Source organism: Tupaia chinensis, unplaced genomic scaffold, assembly GCF_000334495.1.
Source record: "Tupaia chinensis unplaced genomic scaffold, TupChi_1.0 Scaffold000146_1, whole genome shotgun sequence".
NCBI classification, from domain to species: domain Eukaryota; kingdom Metazoa; phylum Chordata; class Mammalia; order Scandentia; family Tupaiidae; genus Tupaia; species Tupaia belangeri.
The window spans coordinates 15,305,912-15,326,125 of record NW_006159616.1 but is presented as its reverse complement, the minus strand read 5'-3'; the positions used below and the strand labels follow the sequence as shown (position 1 = coordinate 15,326,125).

Below are 20,214 nucleotides of genomic sequence, written 5' to 3'. Positions count from 1 at the left end.
AAAGTTGGAAATTAAAATTTAGATAGAATTTAATTTTATATCAAGACGGATTCCAGAATAATTTCCAAATTTTCAGGTGATGTTAAATGGCTATAAGTTGGAAATCACTTCCCCATTTTTATATTGCAATAGAGTAAGGTTGCCAGACTCATTTACCAAACCACCTTGTAGTCGAAAACTCTACAGTACTACAGAGCTGCTTACACAGTATTTTCAAGTATCTAATATCCAATGTAAATACCAGAAATGACACATCCATAGGTATAGGGGCCAACTTCCCACTACACACATGAAAACATAAATACCCATACATCCCGCACACCCACATGTAATTTTCAAGTTTTCAAGGAGGCAGGTGGGTTTTTGGTTTTGCTTTTTAAAGAGATTTTTTGCTATAGGGTACATGTGCTTTCCAGACAGAGACAGAAAGCAAGAAATCACCTCCCAGGGGGATGGCCATGTAGCAATCCCTTCTCCTTCATCCTCCTCTCAGGATATTGGGCTCGTATGCACACATGCCCAGAGTGAGTTTTAAACCGCTAGGTCCGAGACTAAAACTATAGTTGACTAAGTGGGAGTATAGTGATGTAACCATTATGCCATCTGCTGATCCCAAGAAGACAGGTGGTTTTAAGAACTCCAACTTCCGGGAACCAGCAGTTAGCGTAATGGCTATGTCGCTGGATTCCCACGTAGTCAACTGCAGTTCGTGTCCCGGACCCGGTGGCTTAAAACTCACGCCGGGCGCGTGTGCGTGTGTGCCCAAGATCCCGAGAGGAGAATGGAGGAGAAGGGATTGCGGTGTGACCACACCCCCCGGGGGGGTGATTTCTTGCTTTCTGTCTCTATGTCTCTTTCTGTCTGTCTGGTGAGCGCACGCGCCCTATAGCGAAAACCTCTCCAAAAAAAGAAAAAAAAAAGAACTCCAACTTCCTCAGTGTTCACAGAAGGTAACTTGAATATCAAAAAGAAGCCAAGAGAACCAGCAGTTAGCGTAATGGCTATGTCGCTGGATTCCCACGTAGTCAACTGCAGTTCGTGTCCCGGACCCGGTGGCTTAAAACTCACGCCGGGCGCGTGTGCGTGTGTGCCCAAGATCCCGAGAGGAGAATGGAGGAGAAGGGATTGCGGCGTGACCATCCCCTCTGGGGGTGATTTCTCGCTTTCTGTCTCTATGTCTCTTTCTGTCTGTCTGGCGAGCACACACGCCCTATAGCGAAAACCTCTCCAAAAAAAAAAGGGAAAATAAAAGGTAAAAAAAAAAAAAAAAAAAAAGAAGCCAAAAGCCACAAAGTATGCTGCAGATGCTGGTGATGTGAAATGGACTCTTTTGGTCCTCATCTAATCTATGGCAGCCTTGACCATCTACGGAGATAAGGACTTGAGAGGTGTGCAGAGGTGTGTGTGTATACAACACACACACAGTGTGAGGAGAGAACTGGCCGAGGGGTATCAACACAGGTCCATTTATGCGCTTATCAAGAAAGCATAAAGCTAGTCCTCCTTGTCCTCAGTGGCTTAAGTAACTGTGATCAAAGGCTCAGTAATGGGTGGAAGCTAAAATTGGTTCACTCTTCATTTTCAAAATTAAGTAACACTGCTGTTGACCCACTAAAGGTTTCTGAGGAACTGCAAATTGGAAAATAAGCCAGGGTTAGTGAGCACTTGAAACATGGCCAATACGACTGAGGGCTGAATTTTATATTTTATTTAATATTTTTTTATCTTTTTCACGAAGAGCGTGTTTGAAAGAGAGAGGGAGCAAAAGAAAGAGTGAGAGGCCATCTCCAGAGGGCTCAGTCACGTCACAACCCCCTTCCTCCATTCTTCTAGCCTGCCAGGACCCTGGGCACACATGCATGTGCCTGACATGTTTTCGGCCTGACCAGGCTGGGGACTAACACCAGTATGTGGTTCCTAGAACCACAGCTCAGTTAGCTATTGACTGTGCCACAGAGGCTGGGCCTATGTAATCTTAATGTAAAGTGAACAGCCTACCAGCTAGGACCTACCACACTGAATAGCACAGATACACATTTCCATCATCACGGGAAGTTCTACTGGAACTTCAGAGTGCTGTAATGTACCCGCTCCTAAGAAACTGATTTTTACTTTATTTTAAACTAGAGTAATTAATACTAACTAATGGTATATAAACCCTAGCAGTTCACAATTCTTTTATTTTTTAATTTTTAAAAGTTTATTTTATACATTCAATCACAAGCGAATTTACTCATCATGAACACACCTCTCACACAGGCGAGCTGAGGGTACCGTACACGTGATCAACAGACCACAAGCCGTTCACAATTCTAAAGGCACTGGATATGAGACATGTTTAGGGAAGGGTTATCACTCTCTGAACTCTCTGAACTATTGTAATTTTGGACTGAATAATTATATACTGCCAGGTGCTGGCCCATGCTTTGTGGGATATTTAGCAACACTCTTGGCCTCTGCCCAGTAACATGCACAGATGCATCACTGTGACAATCAAAATGTCTCTTCACTGTAATTATTGTTTCCTTTGCTGGGAACAAAAAATTAAAATGGAGGGTTAGAGTTCTAGTTTTAAAAAAAAGAAATCATTAAATTAAAGAAGAGGGGAGGGTCAGGAGGTGATGTAGTGGCTAAGGCGCTAGACCCCCACATGACCAACCACAGTTCAAAACCCGGACCTGGGGGCTTGAAAATCATGCCAAATGCATGTGCATGCATGCTCAAAATCCTGAGACGAGAACGGAGACGGGACTGTGGCACAGTCATTCTCCGGGGGGTGTGATTTCTCATTTTCCCTCTTTCACTCTCTCTCCAGCAAGCATATGCATCCTGTGGCAAAAACTTCATAAAAATAATTTTTAAATTTTAACAGAGAACAAATTAGGAAAAATGAATGATAATTGTGATGACTTGAACATTTACTGAGTACTTGGTAGAGCCTAGGTATGCTACCAGGTGCTTAATACACACCAGCTCTACCGCTTTTCACATGGGGAGGGAGGTGGGGAGGAGTGCAACATATTACCAGAAGAAAAGTCTCTGGGAAAAGCAGAACACCTGGTGTAGGGGAAGCCAAAAGCAGCAATACATGTACATTACCCTATAAATGGCAAAGACATAAGAAGGATTTTCTCTACCCTGACGTCCTCTATCTGCATAGTGCTCGTGTACATGAAGGATCCTAGCTCGTGTGTGTTCATGTTCTATCCTGCTACTCTCTTCTATGTGAGGCCAGAGTCTTACCACTGAGTCCTTGAGGTTCTCTTGGTATGCTACCAACTGCAAAATACATGGTTTTCTTCTTGTTTACCCTTTCTTATGCCTGTAATTCTACTGTACCTCTAGTACAACGTGAAAAGCTGTGGGAAGAGAGTGGGCATCTTGCCTAGTTTCTGACCTCAGTGCTGTTGTCTCTTGTGTGTTCTCATTGACTATGATGATAGTATTAGAAATGATCAAATAATCATCATAGCTTTGGAGATAAATTACACACGCACACACACACAGTGACAGAGAGGGACTATCAATTAGAGAACTGACCCTGGAGCGCAGTGGTTAAGCACTATTCATCGGAAGCCAGATCCCACTTGGCTGACAGGAATTCAAATTCCAACCCTAGCATCATGAAACACAGGCCAGGCACATGCCCCAAATCCTGATTTGAAGGAGAAATAAAGAAAAAAAGGATTGTAGCATAACCATAGCCTGTTGGGAGGTTCCCCCCCCCTCTCGATCACACGCACATTCTGACAATAAATTTTAAAATCAATTTAACTGTGATTTAATGTATAATCAAATTTGAGAATGTGCCAGTATACATTTTTAAAAAGAAAAAAAAGCATATTCCCTATTATTAGCATATAGAATTCAATATACGTCTATAAGATTAAGTGCTTAGAGGGCCAGCCAGTGGCTGGTGGAAAAGGCAGCTGGATCTGACCCGGTCAACTGTGCAGTTCAAGTCCTAGACCCAGCAGCTTACTAAATCCTCTGGGCACGTGTGTGCCCGTGCTCCAAACTGCTGAGGGAGAGAGGAATGGAGCAGAAGGGACTGCTGTGCAATCACCCCCTAGAACGCTTTCTCACCCACCCACCTTCTCTCCGGTAAGTGTATATGCCCTGAGGCAAAAACAGGGTTAAGCGCTTACAGGAAAAAAGTAACAACGGTAAGAGAAAATTTATACATGGAAATTTTAAAAACATTTCTGAAAAACATAAACATAAAAATTAACAAATGGAAAAACATCCCCTGTTCTTAGAAAACTCAACATAGCATTTCTCTATGGGTTAACTAATAAATTTAATGCAACAGAAAGAAGCAAATTAATATTAAGGTTTACACAGGTAAAAAATGTAACTGAAAAATGGAATACTAGCCCTCCCAGTTATTAAAACATACTATAAAGCCTCTGAAATAGTGCAGTGCTGGCACATAAATTGACAACGGCAATTCCAGAACACAAGCGGAAAACAATTACAAGCAAGGTGGCATGTGAAACCACTGGAGTGGCATGCGAAACCACTGGAGTAAAATACTCTTTACAGTGCTGCTGGGACAACATGGCAGGAAGCCTCTTTAAGTGTAGGAAAAGAGACTTTCTAGCTCTCAACCAAAATCTAGGGGCAATAAAAGAAAAGAGTAATAATTTTGACTAGAAAAGAATAAAGTTTACATAATAAATTATAAACAAAATTTAAAGAAAGCTGACAAAAATAGGAAAAAAAATACTTGTGACACATACAATGTATATATACCATATAACATATAAAGAACTTTAAACATTATTTTATTTATTTTAATTTGACCAGAGAGGGACGGGGGGGAGAGAGAAAGAGAGAGAGAAAGCCGCCAGGTCCAGGACTTGAATTGCAGCCAGCCATGTGGGAGGCTAGCACCCTTAATCACCACGCCACCTGCTGGCCCCAATATAAAGAACTTTTAAAAGTGAAAGACAAAACACAACAATGTCAATAAAAAAAAGACATGAACTGATAATTTACAAAGATAAAGACAAGGGATAGTCTCATAGCCTAGTATTGAGAGCACCAAATCTCACATAGCTGATCAAGGTAAAAATCTTGGCCCCGAGCAGTTTGAAAAGCATGTCAGACACATATGCCTATGTGCCCCAAATCCCAGCAAGATAAAGAAATGGAGAAGAGACTGTGGCAAAAACATAACCCACTGGGGGAGGCTTTCTCTGTCTTCCTTTCTTTCTATCTCTGTTGTATGCTGGTGAGGGCACACACCTCTGATACTTTAAAAAATAAAGACAAAAATAGCCTTTAAACATAAGAAAAGAAACTTCAGGCTCCCTTCTTGTTAGCAAAATAAGTTAAACAATACTGAAGTACCTTTTTTATTTTTTTGGAGAGGTTTTTGCTATAGGGTGCGTGTGCTCGCCAGACAGAGAGATAGAAAGAGAGAAATCACCCCCCAGGGGGGATGGCCACGCCGCAATCCCTTCTCCTCCATTCTCCTCTCGGGATCTTGGGCACACACGCACACACGCCCGGCGTGAGTTTAAGCCACCGGGTCCGGGACGCGAACCGCAGTCGACTACGTGGGAATCCAGCGACATAGCCATTATGCTAACTGCTGGTTCCCTGAAGTACCATTTTTTATCTATCAGTCAGACTGGCAACAAAAAAATAATAATAATAACAGTAAGACAAAGGCCCAGTAGGTGGCATGGTGGTTAAGGTGCTGGACTCCCACAACATGGTCGACCATGTCTCGAGTCTCAGACCTGGCACCTTGCTTGCTTTTCTTCTCTCTCTTGCTGAAGTAAAATTAAGTAAATAATTCTTTTAAAAAATAAGTTAGACAAAGTATTTTGTTAGGAAAACAGGCAGTCTTGTACATTATTGGAGGGAATGCAATCTAGTTCATGCCCTCTGGTGAGAAATTTGGTAAGATTTAACAAATCAAATATAGAATAAACCTTTCAAGACGGCCATCCTACCACTATAAATCCACCAAAGATAACAAAATACCCATGCAGAAAGATATGTACTGCAGTCTCATTTATAAGACTGCAAAATCCCAGAAACAACCTAAATGCCCATATACAAGACAGCAATTGAATAAGCTACAGTACATCCATAATGGAGTACTCTAGAGCTGTAAAAGAAAATGGGAAAGATTTTTATGAAATGATATGAGCTTTCCTCACCAAATGGTGTCAGATGAAAAAAGCAAAGCACAAAAGAATATAGGTTGAATACAGCTTACCTGAAATACTTGGGACCAGAGGTATTTCAGATTTTCAATTTTTTCAGGTTGGGAATACTTGGACATATACATAATATTTGGATATATACATAATAAAACATCTTGTGGATAGGACTAGTCTAAACACAAAATTCATTTATGCTTCATACACGCTGCTATGGTTTGAATATACCACACACACACAAGCTTGTGTTAAAATCCAGTGACCAATCATAATGGTGTTGACAGGGTGGGAACTTAATCCAATTTGAGAGGTGACCAGTATTAAGGTCAGGAGGGTAGGGCCCTTACTAATGAATCACAGTAGCTTTATAAGACAAGCCAACACAGATAAGTATATCATGTTCCACTCTCACCATGTGGTGGCCTGCATTGGCTCAGGACTCTATAGGCAGTCCCTACCAATAAGAAAACTCTCATCAAATGTGGCCCCTTGACCTTGGACCTCCAAAATCATGAGTTAAATAAACCTCTATAAATTACCCAGACTAGGTATTCAGTTATTATGCAAAAGAGAACAGATCAAATCATACGCCTCACATACACAGCCTGAAAATAATTATTTTAAGAGAGATTTTTTGCTATAGAGAGTATGGTCTTGCCAGAGAGAAACAGAGAGACAGAAAGCATGAAATCATCCTACAGGGGGATGGCCATGCCACAATCTTTTATCCTCCATTCTTCTCTGGAATTTTGGGAATGCACGTACATGGCGCATGGCATGAGTTTCAAGCCACGGGGTCTGGGACTCAAACTGCGGTTGACCATATTAAAACATTTTGACTGACCTATCACAGGAGGTCAGGTATGAAATTTTCTACTTGTGGCATCATGTTGGCATTCAAAAAGTTTAAAATGTTGGGGACCAGAAGTTGGCGTAATGGCTATGTTGCTGGACTCCCATGTAGTCAACCGTGGTTCGAGTCCCGGACGCGTGTGCATGCATACCCAAGATCCCAAGAGGAGAATGGAGGAGAAAGGATTGCAGCTTGGCCATCCCCCCCACCGAGGGTGATTTCTAGCGAGTGTCTCTGCCTCTCTCTCTCTCTCTCTCTCTCTTTCTGGTGAGCACACGCATCCTATAGCAAAAACCTCTCAAAAAAAAAAAGTTTCAAACTTTGGAGCATTTCAGATTTCAGATGTTCAGATTTGAGACGTCCAGTCTATATTTTTAATTTCTACCCCTCATCAAAAAATAAATAAAAATAAGGGCTACAAGAAAACAGACATGGATTTACTCATGGGCAGGAAGAAAGTGCAGGAGCAATAAACCAGTAAGTAAACTGATGCGTTACCCATGCAGGTAGAGGAAGAGAAGGACAGAAGAGGAGAAGAGGTGGCAGGATTGAAGAGCATATCTTACAGCTCTGACCCTATGAACCACAGCACTAGCCTACACTCTCATACACCCATCAACTAAACAGTCTAAAAAGGAGGAACTAAAAATGGATGCATGCCAAGAAAGGAAATTAAATATATTACAAATGAATACATACACACCGCGTTAAAGACTGACCTATGTAACTCTGGAAAACAATAACTTGGATACTATAACACACAATAACAAAAATTTAATACATAAGTGTGTTTCTCAAAGGAACATGGATTATAAATTCTGAAACTAAGTTATTTATATTCTAGAAATGAGCAGAAACAAGTAATTATCAGTAAGAACTGGGCTTGTCACAGTTGGAAAAACCCATTATAAATAAAGAAAAGGGGAAGAATAAAACAAAGCTTGTGATATTAGATTAGAATCAAAAGTGCCAGTATAACCTCATGTTTGGGGGATTTGTGGGGAAGTGGAGGTGTTTAGATGCAGGATTAGTACATATATATATTAATATGTATCCTGTCTGCTGCATGGGACTAGAAACAGTGATACTCAATAGTAATAAGCAGGCCTAATACCCAGAGGTTGGTTTCTAAACACTGTTCTCCACTCTAACTAACCAGGGTTCCTTGGAAAATTATTAATTCCAACACTAGGGCTAGGGAAATATAAGGTAAGTCTGAAAAAATCTTCTGGAACCAGAAAATAAGAAAGGGCTCAAAAAAAGATTAAAGTCTATTGAAAAACACAGGGATCAATATGACATAGCTACTAATGGCCAAAGCTGGAACAATTTGAACAATAAAACAAATGATAATAATATTTAATTATAGCCAACAAAATATAATAAATAGCTCAGAATTTATACTGGTGTAAATAGTTCAGTAATTCCAATTAATGGGCACAGAAGGAAAACAGAAAACCATAAGTAGGCAAATGTGACAGTAAAAATTGTCACAGATTAAATGCAATAATTGATGTTAATTAATATCAGTAGGTGAAAGTTTAAAGAGAGAAACGACTTGGGGGACCAGCAGTTAGCGTAATGGCTATGTTGCTGGACTCCCATGTAATTGACCGCGGTTCAAGTCCCGGACACATTGGCTTAAACTCACACCGGGCACATGTGCGTGAGTGTCCAGGATCCTGAGAGAAGGGAGGAGAAGGGATTGTGGTGTGGCCATCCCCGTGGGGGGAGGGGGTTATTTCTCACTTTCTGTCTCTCTGTCTCTCTGTCTTTCTGGCGAGTGCACGTGCCCTATAGAAAAAAAAAAAAAGAAAAAAGAAATTACTTGCAAAATCTCAAAGAATCTCCTCCAAGTTAACTAGCTACAGGAGGGAAGCTGTTTTATAGTGGAGAAACCTAGCAAAGGCTACACTAATCAAGTGGTCAGGGTCGACATTACCAGGAATTGGACTTTCCGGCCTCATGAAGCCTGTGATACAATGCCCTCGGACACATAGAATTTCTGTGGTATTCTTACCAAAAATGCATAACTTGAGAGCAAACATAAAAACATCAAGAAAGGGCCAGCAGGGGTTGTGGTGGTGAAAGTGACTGTGCAGTTTGAGCATTGATCCAGAAGTCTGAAACACACCAGACGTGTGTGTGTGCATGCCCCAAATCCCAAGACTGGAGAAGGGCTTGCAGTGTGGTCATTCCCCCTGGGGGTGATTTCTCACTCCCCCCAGTCTCTCCTGGGAGCTTAAACACCCTATAGCAAAAACCTAGAAAGATAGACAAAACCACAAGGAAAAGTCAACTGAGGAACATCTCACAAAATAACTAATCAATACTCTAAAGTGCCAAGATTATGGAAGATAAAGAAAGACTGTGGAGGGACCAGCAGATAGCATAATAGTTACCGTCGCTCGACTCCCACATAGTCGACCACAGTTTAAGTCCCAGACCTGGTAACTTAAAAACCTCATGCAGGGAGCGTGTGCTTACATGTCCAAAATCCCAAGAGGAGAATGGAGAAGAGGGCTTGCAGGAGGGCCATCCCCCTGGGGGGTGATTTCTCACTTTCTGTCTCTCTGTCTCTCCAGAGAGTACACATGCCCCTGTAGCAAAGATCTCTCTTAGAAAAAAGAAAGACAAACAGACTGTGGAACCATTAAAAGATTGCAAAAGACTGAGAACAAATAACTAAATGCAAGATGGGATCCCAAATAGGATCATAAAAAAAAGAGCATGACAAAAAAGGAAAGTGTTAACATTAAGAGAGAATATTCAGATTAATGGTATCATGCCATTAATTTCCTAGTTCTGACCATTGTACTACAGTTATGGAAGAGGTTCATGCTGTGAGAGGTTGAGGAAAATATATAACAGAAATTATTATAACCTTTCTGTGTGTCTAAAAATAGTTCCAAATTAAAAACAAAAACAAAAACAAAAACAAAAACAAAAACAAAAACAAAAACAAAAACAAAAACAAAAACAAAAACAAAAACAAAAACAAAAACAAAAACAAAAACAAAAACAAAAACAAAAACAAAAACAAAAACAAAAACAAAAACAAAAACAAAAACAAAAACAAAAACAAAAACAAAAACAAAAACAAAGCATTCGAGGGCGGTTTTTGTTTTGCTTTTATTAGTTGTTCCCAGCACCTAACACAAAGCTTTTCATTTACTGTTAGATCAATAAGGTGTTCAATGATGAATGAATGAATAAATAAATTGACAGGTTACAGTCTAATGAGTTACTAAGCATATATAGACAAAGCAATAAAAATGCTGTAGGTCAAAGTTATTTCACATATAAAAGCAACAGTAGATTGAGGCTGGAAAATGAATCTGAAGCTACAAAACCAAAAAACTCTGAGACACCATTTAACTCCTCAGGGAACTTGCAGAAGGTAAAGGAATTTTTAAATGCTAAGGAAAAATAGTTAAAGGATTATCCACAAATATAATTAAAAGTGCTCCTTGACTTATGACAGGGTTACATCCCAATAAACCCATTCTAAAAAAGAAATATTGTACATGAAAACTGCATTTAATATACCTAAGCTACCAAGTATCATAGCTTAACCTGCCCTACTTCAAACACACTTAGGACACTTAGGATTTAAATGGATATCATTTTCTCACCAATGTAAAGTCAAAAAAAATTCTAAAACTAACCACCATAAATTAGGGACCATCTTCAATCTCTTTCAATCCCTAAACGTATATGTGATTCTAATTGCCCATAGCAAAGTAACCAGATAAATAAATTCAGAATGAAAAAAGATTAGATGGCCCAGCAACGATGTAGCAATAACATAGCAGGCACCACGCTGAGGGCCCTGGGTTCACACTCTGGGGCCTCCGTGTACCTGCCCAGGCACACATGCACCTGTGATACAGGTCAGTTGAGTCTGAGGGAGATCGTGGCATGGAGACCCTACTGTGGGTGCATGGCCATCTTTTTTCTTTCTCTCCCTGTCTCTGTCATGGAAGACATAAATAAATAAACTTAGTAAAGAAGAAGATTAGAAACTCAGAAAAGCTAGTTTAAGGTTGCTTGGCCTTGGACTTCTAGAAAACCCAACCTAAAACAATCCTAGTATATTGGAATAGGATTCCCACGTGATTGCTCACGGTTTGAGTCTCAGACCTGGCAGCTTAAAAACTCATGTTAGGGGGACCAGGAGTTAGCGTAATGGCTATGTCGCTGGACTCCCATGTGGTTGACTGAGGTTCGAGTCCCAGACCCGGTGGCTTAAAACTCACGCTGGGTGCGTGTGCGTGCATGCCCAAGATCCCAAGAGGAGAAAGGAGGAGAAGAAATTGCGGCGTGGCCATCCCCCCCGGGGGGTGACTTCTCACTTTCTGTCTCTCTGTCTCTCTCTGTCTGTCTGGTGAGCGCACGTGCCCTATGGCAAAAAACCTCTCCAAAAAATTCATGCTGGTTGTGTGTGTGTGTGTGTGTGTGTGTGTGTGTGTGTGTGTGTCCTATTATATGGAATCCCTAGGTAAATGGACAGCTTATACCTTGACCTACTTACTTTAGGATACATTTTCTAAATGACTACTTGAAGACAGAAACAAATTAAAAATCAAGTTGGAAAACAGCCCTCAAGCCAACAGGATATTTATAACCTCCTATGTTGCTCTCTATAACCAATACTTGAGAATGCATTGTTGCAAGTGCAAAATACACCTGAGAATGTTCCTCAGGTCACATGTTACTAGTCTAGTCACAAAGCAATCAATCACTCCAACGCTCAGATCATTGATAAAATATTATCCATGGGTTCAGGCCAGCAGATGGCATAGTGGTTGAGGCATTGGACTCCCATGTGGCCCACCATGGTTCAATTTACCTCTGCCTCCCTCTCTCTCTGTCTTTCTGATGAGTATATGTACCCTACAACACATTTTTAAAACAATGATGAAGTTTGACTGTTTTTTTCTTTTTGTTAATTAAAAACATGTTTAGAGAACTTGGAGGGAGTTACACCTATAAACATTAACGGACTTTTTTTTTTTTTAAACAGAGATTTTTGCTATAGGGTGCATGCAACTGACAGAATGTGAGATGGCCACACCACAATCACTTCTCCATTCACCTCTTGGGATCTTGGGCACGTGCGCGCGTGCACACACACACACACACACACACACACACACACACGCACACCCAGCATGAGTTTTTAAGCTGCTGAGTCCAGGACTCAAACCCACAACAGGATTTTTTTTTTAGATTTTTGTCTTTGACATAGTATTTTAAGATGTATACTAAATATGGTTATAGTATATACTTTTGCTGATTTGTTTTTGACACAGACCTTTTTTTTTAATCACCAACCTAAGAGTTGTGAAATCTACTTATAACCTACAAGCCCTCACTTCTACATGTTTTGCTTCCTTTTTTTTTGGAGAGGTTATTTTGCTAAAAGGCGCGTGCGCTCGCCAGAAAGACAGAGAGAGACAGAGAGACAGAAAGCGAGAAATCACCACCCAGGGGGGATGGCCACGCTGCAATCCCTTCTCCTCCCTTCTCTTGGGATCTTAAGCACGCATGCACACGCGCCTGGCGTGAGTTTAAGCCACCAGGTCCGGTCGACTACATGGGAGTCCAGCAACATACCCATTACGTTAGCTGCTGGTCCCCTTTGGGCTAGACCAATAAAAAAAACTAACTGCTTTTTCTTGTTTTCCAAAACCCTTTCCAGAGGGCCTAAAGGGAGTCAAGTCCACTAACATTAACAGACCATTTTCCCCATTGACAACAGGATTCTTCCTATCTCTTGTCCCGGACATAGTATCTTTGAGATGTATACTAAAACCAGTTACAATATATTGTTTTGTTGGGAACCAGCAGTTAGCGTAATGGCTATGTCGCTGGACTCCCACGTAGTCGACCGCAGTTTGCGTCCCAGACCCGGTAGCTTAAAACTCACGCCGGGCGCGTGTACATGCGGGCCCAAGATCCTGAGAGGAGAATGGAGGAGAAGGGATTGCAGCGTGACCATCACCCCTGGGGGGTGATTTCTCGCTTTCTGTTTCTATGTCTCTCTCTGTCTGTCTGGCGAGCACACGCCCGTTTTCTCGGGAGAGCCCCCGCGCCCTATAGCAAAAAAAAAAAAAGTTTTGTTGATTCCTTCCCAAGACACAGAACTCCCCTTCCTCTTTGAGATGTATATTAAATCTGTTACAGTACATTATTTTACTGATCTCATCCCCAAGACTCAGATCTTACCTTCAACCTAAGAGTTGTAGAACCCACCTATAACCGACAAACCTCCTCTACCCCCCATGTCCCACCTTTTTGGGCCAGATCAATAAAAATATTCTTCACTTAATTCCAAACTTTGACTCTAGCTCTCAAAATCAAAATAAAGAAACTCCTGTACCTGATCACCCCAAGGAAGGCATGCTTACCTTTCTCTGAGCCTGTCAAAACAAACCATTTTATTTATTATTTCTACAGAGATGGCTGTATTCCATCAACAATAATAAATAATTCTTTAAAAAAAAAAAGTATCATCTTTGGGGAGTAACATAGCAAGCATATTGCAAGACTTGTTTACCAGCTCGTTTGCAAAACCTCCTGAGACAGCTGACTACTGAAATACTCTCTCCTCCCCAAAGTGAGTACTAATCAACCTATCCAACAGGACATAGAAAAATAGAGTGGGTATGACTAATTATACCATTAATAACTTTGTATAAAATAACTTTTTTTCCCCCCATAGGGCATTGTGCCTTTGCCACAGAGAGAAAGAGAGAGAGGAGAAAGTGGGAAATCACCCCCACCCCAAAAATGACAACACTACAATCTCTTCTCGTTCACTCTCCTCTCAGGATTTTGGGCATGCACGAACATGCACCTGGACTATTTTCCAAGCCACCAGGTCCAGGACTCAAACTGCATAGTTGGTCATATGGAATCCATCCTCCCTAACTACCACACCACCTGGCTGGCCACAGAATTACATTTTAGCTTTGGGAACCAGCAGTTAGCATAATGACTACGTTGCTGGACTCCCACATAGCCGACCACAGTTCGCATCCCGGACCTGGTGGCTTAGCACTCACGCTGGGCACGTGTGCGTGTGTGCCCAAGGTCCCGAGAGGAGAATGGAGGAGAAGGGATTGTAGCATGACCATCCCCCCTGGGTGGTGATTTCTTGCTTTCTGTCTCTCTGTCTGTCTCTGTCTGGCGAGCGCACGCACCCTATAGCAAAAATCTTTCAAAAAAAAAAAATACATTTTAGCTTTCACTTTCTCTTTGCTTCTTCTTACACTGATAAGACCCAGTTGAGAATCAATGACAGTATGATGAAAAAGAGCACTGATTAAATTAGTGAGTACATGAAATCCTCTGCAAGGGGCTTTCACACACCTAATGATATTGAATATTGAAAAAGAAGTGCATGTCGGATTCCCTGGGGAATTTATCACTTAGCAAAGCAACCTCAAACAAGTTTGCCAGAAGGATAGCTCAAAGGTAACAAAGCTATATGGCGGGGTCAGAATTGAAAGTGAAGTCTTCTAATTTCTGTTCTCTCTCTGACTCTCTCTGACTCTCTCGCTCTCTCTTTGATTTGCCAGAAGGCATGTGCAGTCACTGGAGAAAGAAAGGAAAATGAGAAAGTACCCCCACTGGGAGATGGTCATATTATAATAACTTCTCTTTCATCTCTTCCTCCTTTCTGGATTCTGGGAATATATGCCTGGTGTGTTTCTCAAGCCACTGGGTACGGGACTTGAACTGTGCAGTCTGTATGTAGGATCCAACCTCGTTGATCACCATGGCACCAGCTGGCCTGAAGTTTTCTAATTTTAGTATAGCACTTTTTCCTATTACACCACAATGTCAGCCAAAAATACATACTGGGGAATAAAGTGAACCCCCAAAGTACTCTACTCAAGATGCCAACTTTACTCTATGATATGTTGTTTTTTATTGGGGTAGGGGCAGGGTGTATGTGTGTGTGTGTGTGTGTGTTAATTTTTGTGTTTACCGCCAGAGGGCATATGCGCATGGCAGATAGAAGGAAAGCCCAACAGAGAAAGCACCCTCCAGTGGGGCCTGGCAGGTTGCATTTTCCTCCATCTGTACATTCTATCAGAATCTCGGGCATGCACACACATGAATGCACTCCGACTGTTTTTCAAGCCACTGGGGCCAGAATTCAAACCATGGCTGGCCATATGGGATCTGTCTCCCTATGCATAACACTTAACCACGGCACCATGGGGCCAGCCCTGTGGTAGTTACTGATGAGTATAATGAAATAAAGAAAAAGAGTGGTTGTAGAGACTTAGCTTGAAAAGAAAGATGAGGGTCGGCAAAGATCAAGTGTTCAAAAATGGCAGCAAAGCAATAATGCTGGGCTGCAACACATATTTCTGCAACAGCAAAGGCCCCAGCGTCTCTCCTGAGAGCGAACTTATTTTTGGTAGTTTCAATCTCATGATTTACAAAGAAGAGGCTACAGAGAAATTTTGTTTTCCTTTTGATTCATGACAGCTAAGGACAAAGCTCTCTCTCTTCCTTTATAATACAACTCTAGCATCAGCTTAAAAGAAAACTTACATATCAGTTTTCTCCTGAGTGAATGGAACGGCAAGAGCCCCCTCAGAATTTCTGTAAGCTGGATAAATCCATATAACGGAGCCCTTTGATCTTGGGAAGAATGGCGCTAAGCACTAACATTATCAGTCTTTTTCCTTTTGGCCCTCCATGTTTTTCTCATTACATTCATTTGATCCCCCTTCCTGTGCCTACAGACTGTTTTACTTGTGTCTGTCTCAAAATTGAATTTATTTTTGGTAGTACTGGTTTATATCTATGGAAAAAAGAAAAAAAAAGAAAACTCTGTAGATAAATTGTGAAAAGAAAAGCTAAAAGAAAAAGTTAAGCCTTAATACTCTCCCCCTCTGCAAACATACTTCAAATATTTCTAAGTTAAAGTAGTTTAGCTTTAGTGAGAAGAAAAGGAATAAATAGAGATTCCTGGGGGCACTGCCACTCCACACTCTGCTTTATCAGAAGCGATCTGACAGGCAAGCCAAACATCTTTCAAAGTAGCGCAATGCTGATAGGAACGAGATGAGATTATTAGACAGAAAGAATGAGACGGGTGCTAGCAAATCATCACATCAACAAATATTTACTGAGCACCTACTAGACTGGGCCATGCAGTACTGAAGTGGCCACTCATGACTGGATATTTCTGGAAAAACTCTAGGTGTCATGTCTTAAAAGAAATATGGTATTTGAAGCTAACAAAATCAAATCTAAGATGAAGAGTTTTATAAAACAGCTACCATTTTTCATAACCACTTAAAGAAAATACCACAGGAGAAAAAAGAAAGAGAAAAAACCTAACCAGTAAGGGTTCTAGTCACATACACAGTGGAATATTACCACTGTAGCTGTCCAGCTGTAGTGGTGAGTGAAGGAACTCACACCATCACACATCTCCAGAAAACATCTAATCTGTAAACCTAGAATAAATTCTTCTGGCTACAGACGGACTTACCTGGAATAACTAGTTCTTTTTTTAGAGAAAGACGTTACTATGTGTGCGCTCGCCAGAGAGACAGAGACAGACAGATAGACAGAAAGTGGGAAATCAACCCCCCAGGAGGGTGGCCATGTCACAATCCCTTCTCCATTCTTGGCTCAGGATTTTCTGCACACACGCACATGTGCCCTGCATGAGTTTTAAGCCGCCAGGTCCGGGGCTCAAACTGTAGCTGACTATGTGGGAGTTCAGTGAAATAATCATTATGCCATCCCAGAATTCTAAAAATGCTAAAATGAGATAAAAATGACTCTACAAATCTAAATAGATAAATATACAAATATATTCATCTTAAATGATTACACCAAAACACAAGTTACAGTATCTCACATTTATTTCACTAAAATTCTGAATCACCTATAACCATTTACCTCAATTTAAGAGGTAAGAAGGAAACAAAAGGGAAAAGCAAAACAGGATAAAAAGTATTCCCAGGATTGTAGAGCTTGTCTTAGCTCACAATTTAATTGCTCCATCAATCTAGCCAACCTTTCATTAACTTGCTTTGTTTAGCAAGAGAGCTTAAATGGCAAAGTCACTTCCAAAACAAATACAAAGCTTGTGGGAGTTTGGAAGAAGTTTATAAAACACCACAGGAATTCTCTAAATTCCTAAATTCTCTCAAGTCCTGTAGGAAGTCAAATGTAACCATATCCACTACGTTCTCGACGGCAGGGCTTGGCCAACTATGGCCAGGGCAGCAAGCCACGTCTGACACACTACCTGCTTTCATAATGGCAAAAGTGAATGGATTTTATGCCTCTGAATAGCTTTTAAAAAATCAAAAGAATAATATCTCTTGAAATATGAAAATTAAATGGAACTCAAATTTCGGCATCCATAAATAAAATTATATTGGAAGACGGCCACCTCATTTATTTACATGATGTCTATGGCTTTTGCGCTATAATGATTGAGCTGAGCAGTTGCGACAGAGACCATATGAAACATTATCCAGCCCCCAAAGTTTGCCCAAATCTGCCCTACATTAAAAGTTGTTAATTTGCCTTGAGAAAAAACTGGCGTTAGCTCTGTAGTTTCGCCCAAGAGATTCCAGATGGTTTTATGAACACCATCTGAGCAATATCATGCAGGCATTATTGTGTCTCATTGTAGTTAAGCTAAAAGCCAGAAAATCCAGATGACTTTTTCAACCATGTCCTTTAACAAAGTACTTCCTCAGCCATTTTATGATTTGCTATTTCCATTGGGGAAAGGGTTTCTAGAACGTTGGTTGTCTTCTTATACCACTTAAGAGGCTAAAGGTCTCCAACACATACACAATACACACCAGACCATTTCCTTTTCTTTTTTTTTCTTTTTCATTATTTGGAGAGGTTTTTTGCTATAGAGTGAGTGCGCTCGCCAGAAAGAAAGAGAGAGACATAGAGACAGAAATTGAGAAATCACCCCCCAGGGGGGATGGTCACACCGCAATCCCTTCTCTTCCATTCTCCTCTCGGGATCTTGGGCACGCACGCACACGCGCCCGGCGTGGGTTTAAGCCACCAGGTCCGGGACTCGAACCGTGGTCGACTAAATGGGAGTCCAGTGACATAGCCATTACACTAACTGCTGATCCCTTGAAGTATCCTTTCCTTGAGAGGGGAAGAAAATACAAAAGAATGCAAAGAAGAGGATCATTTTTTGCTAAAAAGATCACTTTTTGGCAAAATTGCCTAAGCATTAAGACTGATTATAAAGTCATCTTCTGCCACAGGGTAAAATCATCAGCATATTCTCCCTACCCTCCTCATAATATACTCAGATATATAGAAAAAAAAAATAGTTCAATGAAAATCTCTGAATTCTCAGTTAATCACATTCTGCTATATTTACTTCATCCATTCTTTACCTTTTCCAGTTACAAGAGACGAATTTTTAGAAAGCAAACTGCAGATGATCAGATACCTTACCCTAGGCATTTTTAACAAACAATATCAGGATAATAATTTTCAAGGAAATAATGATATAGTAATTCAGAAAGCGTGTGAAAACAATAAATCAAAAGAGTGTGAAAACAATAAATCAAAAAGGATATATAGAAAAACCATATAAACTGATAGTAAGAGTTGTAAAACCAGATTAGTCAAGATCCAAGTAACCGCCAAAATCTCAATAATCCCAAACTGACACTGCAACATTAGCTTTCTGAGAAAACCCTGACTAACATGATGACCATCAAAAGAGCTCAGGGCAGGTTAGACAATTTGCCCCCTATACTCCATGACTTCCCTTGACGAAGGTCAGGTCTACAGGACTTACCGAAGGGCAGCAGCATGGTAAGTGTCAACATAGTCAGAAATGAAGAGCTCTCGGTTCTTGATAACTGGATCTGTGATGACAAGTTCTCTTCCAGAATCTGTTTAAAAATTAATTAAGAGGATATTAAAATAGAGTATCCCAAAACAAGAAGAAAATTTTGGCAAAGCTTATCTTTAAGGTTTACCTCCTGCTAAGGAGACACACGTAAATAGTCGGGACTAGTTATCATTCATTGTCAATGAGCAAAACAGAAAAGAGAAACAATACATAGCCAGAAAACAAGACCGAAGTAATATAATTTTTATCAGCTATAAGTTTTATACCCTTTAAAAGTCCCTACAGTTTGTTGAAATGCATTAAGCACAAAAGGAAGAGAAGCAACTACCAGGCCTGAACAACTTCTCCACTACTGAACTATTTAGTGATACTGTCCACCTTACTTTTTAATTGCTAAATATTTAAAAATGGAGTTAAATCATACACAGTTTCAGTTAAAAAAAAAAAACCTTACTATTTTTACCAAGGAACTATAATTACTGTTTTAAAAGAAGCTTTCATAGTCTCAAAGAAAGGGGAAAGAAAAGCCTGGTAAGATACAGAAGAATATCATTGTTCAAAATAGTTTTTGACTATTGGTTTGTTGAAACAAAATCTTTTGGCAAAAGCCATGTAGAAGAGTGGAAAGGGTGTAAGGATCAGAATCAGAAAAACTTTGACCCCAGCCTTGGTCCAGCTGTGACTCAATGCTCTGTAGGATGAAACCATATTGGAGGCCCAGGTACAAAACTTGGGCCTGTTGGTGCGCACCTAAAAATCCCATCAACTCAAGAGCTCAAGGCTGGCCTGGGCAACATAGCAAGACTCATTCTAAAAAAAAGAGTCAGAGGGCTAGATGGTAGAATAGCAGGAAAACACAACGCCCTGTGAGGCTGACCCACATGGGAGAGCTTTGGGTTTGTGTCTGGAGATACCCCTGATTACACCAGGTGCACAGGTGCCCCGATTCTGGAGCGGGCTGGAGTTGGTAGCATATTGCTCCATCGAGACCCTGTTGGGGGTGCTGCTTCTCTGTCTCTCTAGCTCATGAAGAAATAAGCTTTTTTAAAAAATAAGAGAATTAAAAAAACAAAAAAAGAGCCAGGTGGTGATGTTCACTTATAGTCCCAGCTGGGAAGCTGAGTCAGGACTGTGGGGGGTGAGACCCTGTCAAAAAAAAAAAGCTACAGAGAAAGAAAAAAAAAGAGACAGAAGGAGAAGAGTATGGAGAGAGTGTGGGGGAAGTAGACAGGAAGACACGAGGTCTCTGCGGCTCCCTGAGCATCTCTAGACCTCAGCGTGCTCATTCGGAA

The 20,214-nt window shown here is 40.8% G+C and overlaps 1 protein-coding gene across 1 annotated transcript in view; it reads right to left on the bottom strand.

Moving 5' to 3' along the window:
• Window positions 1-20,214, bottom strand: part of RERE (arginine-glutamic acid dipeptide repeats) — a 545,831-nt gene that overhangs the window by 203,516 nt on the left and 322,101 nt on the right. The window contains 1 exon segment of the mRNA XM_006145378.3: window positions 18,866-18,962. Within this exon segment, the coding sequence (XP_006145440.1) occupies window positions 18,866-18,962 (97 nt within the window).